This window comes from Teleopsis dalmanni, chromosome X, assembly GCF_002237135.1.
Source record: "Teleopsis dalmanni isolate 2A chromosome X, ASM223713v2, whole genome shotgun sequence".
NCBI lineage: Eukaryota > Metazoa > Arthropoda > Insecta > Diptera > Diopsidae > Teleopsis > Teleopsis dalmanni.
The window spans coordinates 67434472-67451994 of record NC_051848.1 but is presented as its reverse complement, the minus strand read 5'-3'; the positions used below and the strand labels follow the sequence as shown (position 1 = coordinate 67451994).

The 17523-nt window shown below is 27.5% G+C and overlaps 1 protein-coding gene across 2 annotated transcripts; it reads left to right on the top strand.

The window, feature by feature from the left end:
• Positions 1-14923: 14923 nt before the first annotated feature.
• On the top strand, positions 14924-17004 carry LOC119662452. Of its 2 annotated transcripts, none has more exons than XM_038072074.1 (3): positions 14924-15007; positions 15288-15483; positions 15555-17004. In XM_038072074.1, the coding sequence occupies exons 2-3, from the start codon at positions 15310-15312 to the stop codon at positions 16833-16835; spliced, it is 1455 nt and encodes a 484-aa protein (XP_037928002.1). In that variant the 5' UTR covers positions 14924-15007; positions 15288-15309; the 3' UTR covers positions 16836-17004. The 2 variants fall into 2 exon arrangements, with proteins under 2 accessions (XP_037928002.1, XP_037928003.1); XM_038072075.1 differs by having other exon boundaries at positions 14959-14975.
• Positions 17005-17523: the final 519 nt, after the last annotated feature.

Below are 17523 nucleotides of genomic sequence, written 5' to 3'. Positions count from 1 at the left end.
AAATTTAAAAATTTTAACTAATTTAAAAAATTTAATTCAAGAAAATTCTTATATTTTAACTACACCTTATAATTATCCAACTAATTTCATAACAATTTTTTTAATAAATTATTTATTAATTACTCTAATCGCAATTGTAAAAATTACAAATATATTTTTGGTCCAATTCGACTTTTAAAATAAATGAATAAAACTATAAAAATTAATCATCCCCTTTTCAAAATTATAAATAATTCTCTAGTAGACTTACAAACTCCAATTAATATTTCTTCTTGATGAAATTTTGGATCTCTATTGGGATTATGTTTAATAATTCGATTTTTACCTGGATTATTTTCAGCCATACATTACTCAGCTGATATTAATATAGCATTTAATAGAATTAGACATATTTGTGGAGATGTAAATTATGGATGATTATTACGAACTCTTCATGCTAATGTAACCTCATTTTTTTTTTTATTTGTATTTATTTTCATATTGGACGAGAAATTTATTATAATTCTTTTAATTATACTCAAACCTGATCAGTTGGAGTAATTATTTTATTTTTAGTAATAAGAACTGCCTTCTTAGGATATGTTTTACCATGAGAACAAATATCTTTTTGAGGAGCTACAGTAATTACCAATCTTTTATCTGCCATCTCTTACTTAGGGATTGATTTAGTTCAATTAGTATGAGGAGGATTTGCAGTTGATAATGCTACAATAACCCGACTTTTTACTTTCCATTTTATTTTACCTATAATTGTTTTAGCAATAACAATAATTCATCTTTTATTTCTTTATCAAACAGGATCAAATAATTATATAGGATTAAATTCAAATATTGATAAAATTCCATTCCATCCTTATTTCACTTTTAAAGATATCACTGGACTTATTATCCTAATTATATTTTTAATTTTATTGACTTTAATGAATCCGTTATTATTAGGATATCCAGATAATTTCATTCCAGCTAGCCCTTTAGTTACTCCTATTCACATTCAACCAGAATGATATTTGTAATCGTCTTAATAATAATTATACTTTTTTATAATATAAAAAAAATTCAAGGATTACAATTCTATTCTATTAATCAAAATTTTATTTTGAATTATATTAACTACTTGTATTTTATTAACTTGAATTGGAGCTCGACCAGTTGAAGAACCTTACGTTATAATTAGACAAATCCTAACAATTATTTATTTTTTATACGTTTTAATTAACCTTTAATTAATAAATGATAAGATAATTTACTAAAATTAAAATTTAAGTTAATGAGCTTGAAATAAGCACATATTTTGAAAATATAAGATAAAATTAAAATTTTCTATTATCTTTACAAAAAATAATTCATATAAAAAATTATATTTTTAATGCAATTACAAATAGTAAATAATTTAATGAATTTGGTAAATAACTTTTTCATGATAAACACATTAATTTATCATATCGAAACCGAGATAAAGTTCCCCCAACTAAATAATAAATAAATAAAAAAGAAATAAAAATTAACTGAAAAATATTAAATTAAATAAATTACACCCTAAAAATTACACAAAATAATATACTTATAAATAAAATTCTTGAATGCTCAGCTAAAAAAGTTAATACAAACTCCCCTCTTCTATATTCAGCAAAATCAAATAGAGTGCGATTAGTTTAAACTAAACAAATTCTTAATCAAATAAAACTTATTGGAAACAAAAAAACAAAAAATCAAGTATAATATTGAAATTTTATAAAATCAATTATATTATATCCTTCAATTAAAAAAATAAAAGATAACAAAATTAAAGTCAATCTTACTTCATAAGAAATAGTTTGAGCAACAGCCCGTAAACACATATTCATACCAATAAAAATAAAAATAATGAAAAAATAGGAGAATAATAATAACAAATATAATTTGATATTAAAGGATAAGTTTGTTCTTTAGTAAATAATTTAATTGCATCACTAAAAGGTTGAACTACTCCAATAAAACCAACTTCATTAGGACCTTTACGAATCTGAATATATGTATCCTAAAACTTTTCGTTCTAATAATGTTAAAAAAGCTACCCCCACTAAAACACAAATAATTAATAATAAACTTCTTAATAAAGATATAATAATTTCATTTAAAAAAACAAGTACTACTTATAATTTTCAAATTATATAAATAAATTTTAAATTTATTTTACTAATCTGCCAAAATAGTAATTAAATTTATTCATAAAATAATTTTTTAAAAATAAATATCAATTCCTTTCGTACTAAAATATTTTATTAACTTAAAGATAGAAACCAACCTGGCTTACACCGGTTTGAACTCAGATCATGTAAGAATAAGAAGTCGAACAGACTTTATATTTAAACCTCTGCATTTAAATATGAATCTAAATCCAACATCGACGTCACAAACTTTTTTATCGATAAGAACTCTCCAAAAAAATGACGCTGTTTTCGCAAATACTCACTAATAATCACTAATAATGGATCATTTAATCATAAATAAATGATAAAAATTATTACAAGTTATTTTAATTTATATATAACCCCAATAAAATTATTTATAAATTTATAACGAAAGGAATCAAAATAAATCCAAAATAATTAAATAATCAAGATTTGTAGGGTCTTCTCGTCTTTTGAATATACCTAAGCTTTTTAACTAAAAAATAAAATTTTATAAAAACTTTAAAAGACACAGCTTATATCTTGCCCAACCATTCATTCCAGCCTTCAATTAAAAGACTATTGATTATGGGTCATTCTTTTACAACTTGGATACCTCTTTGACCTCATGATCTCCGATTTGGCTGAAATTTTTCTTTATGAACTCCTTTCATAAAATAAGAGGACCCGTATTTTTTTTATTTTTGATTCAAATTAATATATAAATTCTACTTCAAAAATAAATATTTCCACTGTGATATTCCTTTTAGAAGTAATTAAAAATAATTAATTAATCAGGTGTCCTTCACGTTACTCATACGCACCGTGGTACCATACAATCAATTTTCGAAGAAAAACGATACAAAAATTTTTACTTTTTATTTCTAAAATAAATATATACATAAAATATTCACATTTTAAATTAGTTCCGCATCATTTCTGTTTTTAAATTATGAATTTTAATATAATTAAACCGTTTAATAAACTTTTTCTTATATAAATGAATTAAAAAGTTGATTAGTTTCTTATTAGCCGAACTACCTATATAACTGCAGCACATAATCACACCTACCTTTTTCGGTGAAGTGTTATTTTGCTACAGTAGGAAAAATACTCTGCACAGGTAAGAAATGTTATAAGGTACAATCAATTTGAAACTCTGTAAATTTCAAGTTTCTTACTTTTATAGAACTTGAGATATACCCATTTGAAAATGTGTCTACAATGACAATTCTCAAAACCCCATGGGTCTATATCTCCTAGGAAAAAGATCACAAAATTTTTTCCCGAGATACGGGTGTTCTTATTTTATGAAAGGAGCTCATAAAAAAAATTTCAGACAAATCGGAGATTATGAGGTCATTTTTTGCCAAAATCCGTCCGGTTTGTTAAAGAATGACTCTTATGCTACCTTCGCATAGTTAATATATTGGGGCCATTAAAACTTTTCAATGGGTGGGTTAAACTTTAAATAAAATACAAAAATAGATGTTTTTGTTAAACAGGCGAACATAAATTTTGCCGCATTCTTTATTTAAAGTTTTCAAATTTTATTATTTAAACATATTAATATACTAATTTAATCATAATTATTTAATAAAATAAATGAAAATAAAATTTTTAATAAATAAATAATATATATATAATAAATAATTAGTATATTAAAAAATAAATTATAACTAACTTTTTAATAATTGCTAATTCTAAGTATTTAATTAATTTAAATATATAAAATTTATAAGAATTTATTTTACAGCTTATCGCATAAGATAATAAATTAATTATCTATTTAAATTTGTATAAATAAATTAAATAATAATTAATTCTTAATTAAAATTATTTTTTAAAAAACTAGATACCATATAAAACGAAAAACATTTCATTTCTAAAAATTTATTAAAAATAATATTGTTACATTAACTTTTATAAATTTTTAACTCTTAATAAATCGAGAACCCTGATACACAAGGACAATAATTAAAATTTTCTTTTAATATAAATATTTTTCAATATATTTCAATTTTATTACACAATACTAATTCACTATAATAAAAAATATTTTTTAAATAAACTTTACTAAAAATAATAAATTTATAATTATTTTTAATACTTAATTGCCAACCCGATACTGTGCTGGTAGCGTATATGGTAGTAAGTGTTCCGTTTGAAGCCCTTATTTGCATCAGTGACTCTAGTCTTAGAAAGCATTGTCAAGCAAACTTCAATGTGATGTTGTGTATCTTAAAAACTGATTGTTTTGACAGTTTAAGTGAGGTCTGTAATTCTCAATCAGCGATTTTCAAGAACTAAATCATTGATTTCCTCAATATGTTGTTTATCAGTCGGTGTTATTAGTCATTCAGTTTCAGTTTTCTCATTAATGCTTTCTTTGCCGTTTCTGAAGTGCTAATTCCACCTACGAATATGTGTTGTAGTATAACCTAGTCAGCGAGACCTTATATTATGCTCGACTACCGTAACCCTTCGGTAATTAAAAATCTTCATTTTATGTTCCATTATGTTTCATTATAAGAAATTTCAACAAAATTAGTTGAATTATTTTTGAAAGCCGATTGAAAAATCTTACTTTACCAATATTCATACGAGCATATAGATATATATTCTCGATCTTCTTAGTATTTAATTAATTAAAAAACTTTTGTCTTTTTACTATTTTTCCAGATCTTAGAATAAGAATTTTCTGTTACGAAATCTTAAAAAATCCAATTTATCAGATTTGCCACAAAAAAATAAGTCTGATCTTCAGTGGCTACCATCCATTATTCACAGCCTGTCTTTACTGTATAATTTTTCATAAAAAACAGGTACACTGCAATCTATATATATGAAGCGACTTATAAATACGAAGATTAAAACATTTATATATTGGTTTGTGTACCGAAACTATTTTGGAGTTGCTCCCAGCATTACAGTGTAGACTTTCTAGACAAGGAACTTAAATTTCTTATAATTCATGGTCACAAAACACCGTAGGGAAGAGCTATAATCAGGTTTAAAAACAGGAGTACATATCTACACTCAGTAGTTTTGTTCGCAAAATAATCTTATATTGAAACTTCAGATATTAATAAATTTTATTTCTAAATAATGTGATACATATTTTTGTTTGCTTTCTTTGTTTTTTGGTTGACTGAGAATCAAGCATCTAACACATTAACCAGTTAACAGCTATAATCCTCTAAAAATATTACTTTATAATAATAATTTATCAATCAAAATTTATTTATGATAAACTTCCAAAAAAAAAAAAAAAATACTGCAGAATTTCGCGTGTATGTTTCATTTTGCTTTCAAAAAATATTCACATTAAACTTAGGTATTTTCGGACAAAATTATCATACTAATTTATATAAAAACATAAAAGAAGTTATTGAGAATTATAAGTCCGATTGTATGTATGATAAATCTTAGCACTCTTCTATCCTATAGCTAAATTTATAATTCTCTTTAACTTTTAAGATCATCTTTTCTTTAATACAATTTTATTTTTATGAAGTTATTTTACTTTAATACAAATCATACTTGTAAGCAATAGTACTTGTTCTTTGCATAATTATATCTTGAGTTTATAATTTAAGTTGAAGATTCTAAATAATATAGTAAATATGTCCATGTTTTGATAATTGCGTTCTAAGACGAAAATGAAATGAAAAAATTTTTTGAAAGTAAATATTTGAAAGGATGGTGTACGTATCGCAACTGAGTACATAAGAAGTCTTGGAGTTATGGGCACATCAATGCAAAATAAAAATTTGACCCTGACAGCTCACTTGTTTTAAAATTGAAAGCAACAACAATTGCGTGATGTGACTGCAATCACAATATGCTTCTTGACCCCTAGACCTGGATAAATGAAAATCGTGTGTTTTATTAAAACTATTGTTTTTATATGTGTTATTTAAAATGAAATAGATTCCCCATAAGAATTATTTATATAGAAGGACTATATACAGTGAGATGTGTTTTATGGATTTTTCTCTAACTTATTTAGTTGTATTTGATTTTTAGCTTAATATTGAATCGATGGTAGTTTTCAAACATCGATAGCAATATTTTAAGTGGAATATTTTTATACATAGTCAAGATAAACTATACTATTTTGTATTTTTAATGATAGGTAGAAGTTTCGGTTTTAACCAGAACGAAAAATAAAGGCTGGAGTAATTCTTTCCGTAATGGTACTCGGTATTAAAAAACAGGGAGAATAAGAGACTACTTTGTTTTACTTCGCCTATGAAAGGCGAAATATAGGATAAAATATAAGTAAGCTATATAAGCAAATACCTAATAATAGTGATATGAACTTTTTTAATATAATAGTTGTATTATAGGGGACTGTTATTATTTGTTAGTCTGCCAACCGCTGTCAGGCTAAGCCATTAGCAGAAATGGTTTATTAATCTAATATATCAGTTTTTTTTTTTATAAAATATAGTATTATTCTTCGTTTTTTCAAAGCTGACACAACAATTAAAAAACTTGTTTGATACGAAATATGTTGTAGATTATTTTAGATCATGTCAGCAGATATTGTTGAACACGGTTTTTATGTCAAGTATGCCTGCGAAAAATTACCCTTCAATGGCAGTTTTTGGATTGGTCAAAAAATTGTTATGATTTCGTGTTGTTTAAAATCAGTAGCAACTTCAAATAGACCAGCTATTGTCATTACAAACAGAATATATTATATATTGTGTATATGTTTAAAATTAAGTCAAAATGTATTAATCTGATTTATTTTGAAAAATATTTTGAAAGCTATTTTTCTGATATTTAATATAAAAAATAGGCTTGATCCATGGCTTAAGCAAATAGAAGGAGTTATCTTCGGCATTTCTGTGTTAATTAATTGATTAAAAGACAGCAGTTTATTATGTGTCCAGTTAAATATAAAATATTCGGGTCCCTTCCTAAAATTTTAATAAATGTGAACTTAAACAATTTTCTTGGTTAATTGAAGAGTTTCGAACTTCTTTCACTTCAGCAAATAAATCAAGTTCATTGCAAAATGTTTCCAAAACTAGCAGATATATTGATGATATTTTATGAATATTTGGGTATGAAAAAGATTTTGGCAAGATGAGTATGGGTTCCGCGTCAGAGAATGGGTAGAGCCCATTCACCCGTGGCAGTGATTACAAACGACAACGTACTCAACAATTGACTGAACAATTTTTAGGTTTCGTGTTTTGTGATTTAACTGAAATAATTTTTATAGAAAATTTGCAATAAGGAAAAACAATAACATCAGACAACTGTTGCATATTACTGAATCCATTGAATAAGGAAATCAAGAAAATACGAACACATTTCTTAAAGAAAAAAAAGTTTTTTATGCTGATAACACACCTGCTCACACTTCAATAAAAACTATGGCAACCTAAATGAATTACGGTACGTATTGCTTACTCACCCATCGTTCTCTCCAGATTTGGCTTCTAGTGAGTATTACCTGTCTCCGAACTTGAAAAGATGGTTCTAAGGAAAGAGATTTGCATTAAATGATGAACTGATAAATCGTATTATTTAAAAGGCTTCCAAATGTGAAAAGATCATTGGATTTGGTGTGTCGAGCTAAATAGAGACTAGATATATTATATTGAATAACATGTAACATATGGTAAGTGTTCTTAAATCCGTTAACAAGTTATTAACAAATCGAATACAGAGTGTATTTGTATTCATTTTTGTTATGTATATCAATTCTATATATAAATGTTTTCAAAAAAAAAACCAATAATTTTATCACCAATTAACTTCTTTCTTAATACCATCACTGGCATCATGATTTCCATTACTTCCTGAAGAGCATAGTAACCCAATATAGAATTTATTGACTTCAATATAGAAGCACATAGCCAATGGATAGGAATCTGGATATCCTTTGTATATTTTAATTATGAATTCAAAATTATTACTTTAGGAATTATTATACAGAATTTGTTGTAACTTTATTTAAGATTCCAACTTATTTTGTTATTATCATATTTGAATTTTGTATAAATCCAGAAAAATTTTCCTAAAATATACTCTCTAAAAGATCAGTTTAGTAATAATATTTTATCAATTAGTACAATTAACTGCCGACAGACATAGATCTTCCAGCTACGTGTTGTGTTCTTAGTCACTCTGATTAAGTTTCTCCGATTGATGTCCACTCTTCTAATTGCCAATTTGTCTAGAGAGTATAGTAATGGAGTCACGATTAATCCAAGGTTACATATAACAAGTTGAGATCACTAAAAAGTTGCCCAATAACCTTGAATGTGTACCTGACCTATGTTAATAGTATTTAATTAATGCCACATCATGAACTTGTGTTTGTGGTTCCTCGTATTCTAATGCTTAATTAAATAATACCCGGAGTATAGTATATTCATATTTAACTTCATGTTTCCTTAATCAATTGTAGTCATTAGGACTCAATTCATTGCCTGAGGAGTCTTGATAATAATGGGGAGGTGTTATTGCTTTCAAGGAAGTCAAGTTGTAATGAAAATTATCGACCATCTTGATTTTTAGTAGTCTTAAGTGTTTTTTTCCTACTATTTTAAGGTGGATACAAACAAATTTGAATTACAAATCTACAGTCACATCTAAAATAGAAGATTGTAAGGTTTTTGGTTGCATTTTGTAAACGAAGAGCTTGTAGAATTTAACTCTGACCGTGCTGTAAATAAAATTCTTAAAAGATGGAATTAAAAGATTCAAGTCTCAATTGCTAAATATGAAACATTTACCATATCACTTATTTGGCTTTTAAACAGATCTGTGAGCTCAGGTATAGCAAGAGGCTTTCCAAAGTAAATTCAATAGAAGAATTTCAATGTATCTATACTTCTTCCAATTGATAAAAGTAAATATCCCTCTTTAAATAGGAACTAAAATTTATTACATTTAAATTTAAGAAAACATATCTCTACATAGATGAATAATTTTATATAGATAGATCTTTATGCAAAATACTAAGTATATCTTCGTTTTGTAGATTAACGTTTTACTTAGAATTATTTTTAATAAATTTTTCTTCGATATAAGTTAACTACCAAATTGTGAACGTTTATATGTTAATTGACTTTGAATGTTAACAAAATAACTGCTGAATTCAAAATCCGAAACCTCGCATTTACTGCTGAGTCTTCGATTTGGAACAGCCCACCTTTTTGTTGGTTTATAAAATGCATTTCGTTGCTACTGCAGTACCTGTAAAGGAAGTTACTTCGTTCTCTATGCGCCATGTGGTTCTAAATCTAATTTTTATGCTGCAAAGCCACAAGTAGACTAGTTTTGAGTGCTGATTTATATCTAAATTACTTCTACAGTGGTTCCGCTGACTTTTGCGTTTAAAACACTGCCATTGCAATAGTATTCATTGGGGCACAGAGGTGTGTAAGGATGTGTAAGTTAGGGATAATCATGATTAAGCCCATAACAATTTCAATATGAAGGCATGTTAATATAAAATGCCTTAATTTTTTTTCACGGAAATATGTTGTTGGTCTTAGTAAATTTTCCCAGGCGATTTGCTTATGCATAGTAATAAAACAAAACATTATATTGCCACAAATACAAAAGGAGAGTTCATGGCTCAATCATTCTTATGAAGGGTTTCTATTAAAAATATTTTAATTTACTGATAAAACCAATTGTTATTAACATATATAGAAAAAATATATGTTTTCTTTAGAAAGCCCTTTTTTCAGTATCCTACATATTCTAAGTCAAACCTAGTTGATCATTTGTTAATTGTTTAACAAATAAAAATGAAAATATAATTAATTAACTCAATTACTCTACAGCTGATTTATGATTTCGTTCTAATATAATGAAGCAAGTGATTTTATAAATGAACTTTTACAGCAAATTAAGAAAACTGTAAGTTCGAGTTCGAGTCAAGTACAGCTTCGGTTAGTTGACTAATGAACAATGACTCTGAGCCTCAAATTTGGCAGGGCATTAGTTCAACCCTTTGTACTTGCAGTCTTAAAAAAAATTATTTAGTTAAATTATAAGAAATAATTTCAAAATCACTGATGATAGATATTTGGCAATAATCGAAACAGCTGTATTGTCAGCCAAAAACTCAATTAATTAAAGTGACATAAAAAAAAAATTTTGTTGTTGTAGTTCATTACTTTTCGAAATCTCTCTGTTAATTATTTTTATTATACATGAAATCATTTCTTGTATTTGCAATAAATAAATCGGAAGATTTGATTTTAAAGGTCACAACACTGTTTATAGTACTAAAGATTTTAACAATTTATAGTACATTTTATCATTTTAGTGTGAATTAACTTGGGTGTGTTTTATGAGCTGATGACATCATTAACCATATTTTTTAAAAGGTCACATTATTTCAAGTACTTGCCCAGTCCATTGGCTTCCACGATTGACTGATCTCACTTAACTAAATTAACTTCTATTGGTTTATATAATGTGAAGTCTGCATGACATTCAAATTAATCGGAAACATTTTACCACTTGTAAGCCATTATTCATAGAGTTATTGCCAATACACGACCTCATTATCGTAAATTAATAGCATACAATTCCTTTTTTTTTGTTTGGATTTAAATTTAATATGAATTTTGTCAAATAATGTTGACATTTTACAATTTTTTGATAAATAAGATTTATGTCATTATAATTTACAATTTAAGTAGTTCTCCCCGTGGAGAGCTACTCGTTTTTTTTAATTAAGATTTTATTATAATATCTGAACCGACATTTTCCTTTTCAATCTCTTAAAAAATTTTAAAGGGGAACATCAATTTCAAAGCAGAGTGTTGGAATGAATTTGTATTCGTTCATGGTATTTTCAGAATATTTTTTTTACTTCATCTTTTACGCGAATTATCCTAAAGTCGCGATGGATTTGGATGTTAGTTACATATCATAGAGTGTTTACCATTTCTCGTAGAATTTTAGAATGCAATCTTTGAAGAATGTCTATGTAGAATCTTGAGGCTGTTCCCCATAGTCGAATGCCATAGATCCACACTGGTTTTAGCACACTTATGTATAAAATAAGTTTATTTTTTACTGATACTGAAGATTTTTTATTCAGTAGCTAAAACATTTTTCAGTATTGAATCCCAAAGGATTTTCTTTTGTTAAAAATGTATGTTTTCCACGTCAGACTTCTATCCAAATGCAGGTCCAGACATTCTGCGCTGTTTGATTGTGAAATTATTATATTATTAAGTTTAATTTCAGGTCTGGTGTCTTTTCTCATTGCTTCATTTAATTTAAATTAACATTCACATAATTTCAGTATCTCTTATTTCACATTTAAGATTAAAGCTCATATCATATAACTTACGATAAGTTGATTCAATTGCGCTAAAATTATTTTTTCACTTTAACGTGAAACTAAAGATGTTTGGAGTACCAGGAATATTGCTCATTAGATACGAACACCTATCGTAGGTCACATAGTTATGGCTTCTGTGTCTTTTGACTACTTTAATTATTGCAAATACTACAAGTAATTAACTTAAAGACACTTTTAATATTTTTATAAAGATATTGATAGTTTATAGCAATAAAAAATTACAGGATAATAACACATGGAAGTAGGATAACCTCTACTCCTGCAAGCAGCGCAATATAAATAAAGTAAAGGAAATATTAGAATGACGATCAAAACAAACTAACGCGCAAGCAAATTAAGTTTTAAAATACCAACGCCCTAAATTTTAACTTTACTTTCAGCCGCGCCCCATCAATACCGGTGCAAATGGGAGCTGCAGATACGTTGAGGAAGTAGCGATATTGGCATGCTACTGCCAAGTTTGGGGCAAAACTGCACATTTCATTCAAAGTTCGGTGCAATAGTTTCCGTTCGAAATTTATTTACTATTTTAATGCTTGAAGTTACATTGTTGCCGTTGAGCTGGTCGAAGCTGGTTACGTGAACGGACGATATTCGAAGCTTTTAAAAATTAACCATTGCAAACCACAATTTCATACCCCATTCGCAGTTTAAGTCACTTTATTTCTAAGTTTTGATTCAATGTATTTTTGGCGCATTAATGGTGGTCATTTGGACGGAAGTTTTCATTGGAAGTAATCCAATTACAAATTTCTTCGCGCTCCTATGGATTTTATCAGCAATCCCATTGTCTCCTATTGCGGAAATTGAAAACTTTTGCATTTACATATATTTTCTTCCGAGAATGAGATTTGATTAAGTTCGTTCTCGCCCTCAATTCAATTTTGTTTTCAAATTTCATTAGAAAATATTTTTAGGTACGTCTTTATTAGTATACTTTTCTCTTTAATTATTCACTTTTGATAAAAAATAGCAACTTATGCAAAGATATAGGTAAAGTCTTTTAAAACATATGTATGTGTGTATATACTGCATAGGAGCATAGTCTTTTCATAAGCTTTAATGGGCATTGCAGGAAATGAGGTGGATATGACAACAAAGCCATCGTCTATTTTTCAACAAAATTGCAATGTGAAGCTACGAATATAGTATTTTGCCCCTGCTTTTAATAGAAAAACGATTAATGAGGTTAAAAAACAATAAGAAAACACATTATATTAAAACTAGTTCAAAAAGTATGTATACATGCTCCTAAAATTAAATACCAAATACCATATTTTAAGCCATGAATACGAAAGTAGGAAGAACGGTATCCATCGAAGAGTTGCAGAAAAGCATAGCTGAAATGAACTAAGCCACGAGCTTTCTAAAATAGTTGATGATATACGGCCTCACAAAGGATGATTATTGTAAGAACAATGTTTGAAGGAAAGAACTTTAACGAAACAACTTGGGCTATATATATATATATGCCTGACGCAGCTAAAAAAATTTAAATCGATCAATTAAAAATAAATTCGTTTTTGCGTCCTACTGCATACATCGCCTACTGCATACATACTTTTTGTTATAGCGTTCCACTCTTTTCTCGTTTATATCTCGTAAGACAATCATATTGAAATATATTATCATATTGTTATTTTTACTTTATTTGGAAAGCATATTTTCGAAATAATTTCAATTTATTATTTCTCAAATAAGGATCAGTTTGGATCAGTTGATGAAGGTGCGCTGATTCTGAGCTTCACATTTGGTAGGACCCGAGTTCAATTCCTGGTACTTGTAGTCTCAAAAAATAATTATTTACGAATAATTAAATACAAGAATTATTTCCAAGATCACTGATGATGGGTATTTGGCAATACTCGAAACAGCTGTGAAACAGCCAAAAATTCAATTAATTAAAAATAATATATAAAATAAATTTTTGTTGTTGTATTTCACTACTGTTCGAAAAAACCTCTTTCTCAAATAAGTAAATTTCAATCAAGTCTTTTGTCGTGTGATTAGAAAAAATCAAACTACCTTTTATATGATATATACGAGATGTGAAGTGCAAAATTTTCTTAAACAACTTTTAAAGTCCAAAGACTTATGTACATCCATCCCAAACCTTATTAATTTGTTGTTTTATTAAGAAAACGGACAAGCTACTCAAATTTAATTTCGTTGAAGTCAATTTCCTCTAGCTCCTGTTTTTCAATTACTAGTTACAAAGCTAGCTATTTAATAGTTAAGTGTTTCATTGGAATATTAACATTAATCGCACTCGGGAATACCTGATTTGAGCAGATACTAGTTGCAGTTGTAGTATCCTATGATAACTCTATAAAGTTTTTTGGATCGCAAACCTTCTACCCTACTATTAATTAAACAAAAACTGGGTGAAAAAGTTGAAGAATATGTATTATAATGTAAGTATTTTGGGCACCAAAATTTAACTTTCTACCTATGAGAATTGTTGAGGGAACTAAGAAAATGTAAAAGTGCATCATTTTTCACCCAAAATTTTGATGGGTTCTGGTAGCTGATAAGGATCAAATTAAATTCAAAAGAAAGGCCATCTCAAAAACAAAGTTTTAGGAAAATTTCATTTCAATATCTCTACTGGTTCAGAAAATTTCGAATTTTGATCAGCTAATTTTTGTTTTGGCACACTGTGCGACGTGACGACAAATCTAAAACAATACCTAATCGAAGATATGGAATATATAATCAAATGGTCAAATACGAACCACCTGGATTTGATCCACACCAATCAAAGTTGGTTCTGTTGTAGACTAAAGATTTCAACACTGACATAAAACTTTGTAAAATTGGAATTTAAGTAATGTCAAAAGAACTCTAAAAAAGTCGATGAACTTATTTTATTTAATTATATTAGTGATGGCTTTTTCGATTAGTATATCTGGATTATTTTTTTAATCAAGATACTCCTTTAATACACTTATAGTATAGATTTATTTTCGATCGCTGAATCTAGGGCCAGAAGTATAATACTCGAAATTTATTTATAACATTTTAGATACTTTGCCAGAGTAGCAAGATTACCTTGAAAATAACAGCTGTTTTACATGATTTAATAGACAAAGTGTGATTTGATTCGATATACATATGAGTTCATGGAAAGTATAAATCCCTACTAGCACTACTACAAAAATGTTAGATCACTCTAAAAATGTTCGATTTAGCAACAAAATTTGACAGATCGAGAATAAATCTAGATTGAATCCTGATTTACCAATCGAAACCGCCATTACTTTGAAATCTAAGAAATAATTTATTACTAGTAAAGTGCATTGCAGTTATCAGCTTGTAGATTAGTAAAAATTTAATCTAGTTGTTTTCGATTTTTAAAAAAAATAAAATAAAAAATTATACTCATAAATAAAATGAGTTTATCTCATATAAAAAAAATTTTATTTTTTTACGTTTGTAGATAATTTTGACAAGAAATTTGATGGAAAGTATAAATCTCTACTAGCACTACTACAAAAATGTTAGATCACTCTAAAAATGTTCGATTTAGCAACAAAATTTGACAGATCGAGAATAAATCTAGATTGAATCCTGATTTACCAATCGAAATCGCCATTACTTTGAAATCTAAGAAATAATTTATTACTAGTAAAGTGCATAGCAGTTATCAACTTGTAGATTAGTAAAAATTTAATCTAGTTGTTTTCGATTTTTAAAAAAAATAAAATAAAAAATTATACTCATAAATAAAATGAAAGTTTATCTCATATAAAAAAAATTTTATTTTTTTACGGTTGTAGATAATTTTGATAACAAAAAATAATGGCGGAAATAAACATGAAAAAAAATGGGCAAGATCAGCCTAACAACGTTACGGGAACACAAATTTGTCCAACATGTGGTGGAGTGATTGATCCAAATAACAGCATGCAATATTTTGGTATGCCAGGAAATCAAACCACACTGAACTTCGGTGAAATTAAAAATTCAGACAATGTAAGTATCAGTACAACTGCAGGAATAAATACTTCACAAAAAAGTGTAATAAAAATTCTTTCTTATTAAAGGCTAGTAATACACATCGTAAGAAAGGCTTAAAGAAGGCTCCTCTTCAATGGAAATCCAGTAAGTCCACTTGCACTCCTGTACGTACATTCTTTCAAAAACAAGAACATGTGATGAAACTAATGCCAAATTCATCGATTGCACTGGCTAATACAGAAAATTTTGAAGCAGATAAGGATAAAGTGGACACTGATTCTAATAGTGCTGGTTATCTTGCCAATGTAAAATTACAACCCAAACAAAAAAAGAAATGTCTCCAACGCAATAAAGTGGCCCCTCATCAGAGAAAACCCTACATACTTAGTTCTACTAATGCTAATATACGTGCGTTTTTGGAAAAACAAAAAGAGGTGAAGAAACTCATGGAACAGTCATCAACTACACAGAGGCGTACAGAAAACTCAAATAGGAACAGTAAATGCGAAACCGATTCTAGTAGGCATGATACAATAACCGCTGTAAAGTTTCAACGTAAGCCAAAGAAGAAATCTCTTATGTATAATAAAATAGCTAAAGTGGGTAAAAAGAGATTATCAAAACTGGTTAAAATTCGGAAAAAAGCATGCATGCTCAATTCTACTAATGCTAATATACGTGCATTTTTAAAAAAACAAAAGGAGGTGAAGAAACTAATGCAACAATCTTTAACTATAGTTAACACTAACAAAAATTCATTTTCTGAGAAAAGTTATGTAGATATCGATGGTCGTCTTCATGAACGTATAGGAATTGAAAAGCTAAAACATAGACAAAATAAGAAATGTCTCAAACGTAATAAAGTTGGAAAAAAGTATAGAATGAAATTATCAGGGCTACCAGCAAGACAAAAGGGAAAAGCTAGAAAGAAAATTAGACGGCTTAAAAAAGAAATGCATACTGATAATGAATCTTGCAATAGCTCAATACCTGATAAACGAAAGAAAGAAGTCAAAATAAAAGAACAACAACGTAAAGCTATTGTGATTTTACCACAAAAGAAAAAAGAAATGAGCGATGGTTACAAATATGTTATAGAAACTAATTCGCCTTTACCATATGGGACATTTCTTTTTAGTGTTGATAATAAGAAAAGTGGAAAACACTCAGTATCTCAAAATGCTTGTTCTGAAAATGATTCTTCTGAAAGTGATTCAAGTGATTCCTTCTCTAATGGTTACCAACCTAGTACTGCTTTGTGTCACAAGAAACGTAATAGGCGTTCGAACTATGACGATCTAATTCAGAAATACAAAAATAAAATTCCCTACAAACGTAGATATAAGCACCGCTGGGATCTTGACTGAAAAAGCATCATTTCTGTGAATACTGACTATATACTGACAAATTGTCTTGACTAACTCAAAATTTCTAATGTACTTAACAAGTGAAATATTGAAATATATTGTTACCTCTCTAAAAAGTACGAAACTAGCTGAAATATATCTTCTATTTTAATGTTAATAAAATAGTCAAGTGAACTTTTAATTTATTTTATTAAATTGAAATAATTAAAAAAAACTGGAAGATCATTTTTAATTAATTACGAGTATAATTATCAACACAAATCAGTAGTCATGTATTCCATTACTTTTTTAATAATTATTACTGAATATTTATTTATGTCAATAGTTTTAATCATTAACAACAACTCACTAAAACTGTTTCATAAATAGGATGACATAAAAATATTCTGATCATCATTATTTGGATGCCATATATAGATGCAAAATTATCCTTCCATACATTTACAGATTTCTATGAGACGATTGCTCTCAGCCTTCTTATTACGACTACTTACAGCAGAGTAGCCTTATATAAATATAAAAATACTCTTTTTAATTTCTCAAAAAAACTACAACTGCTACTTTTTTATAATACTAAAACCTTTATTTAACACTCATTATATACCATATATATTAATGACCGTAAACGGTCTAAATGACTGATATAAAGTAACAATAGAACATTCAAATTATTATAGTAAGTAGTCTC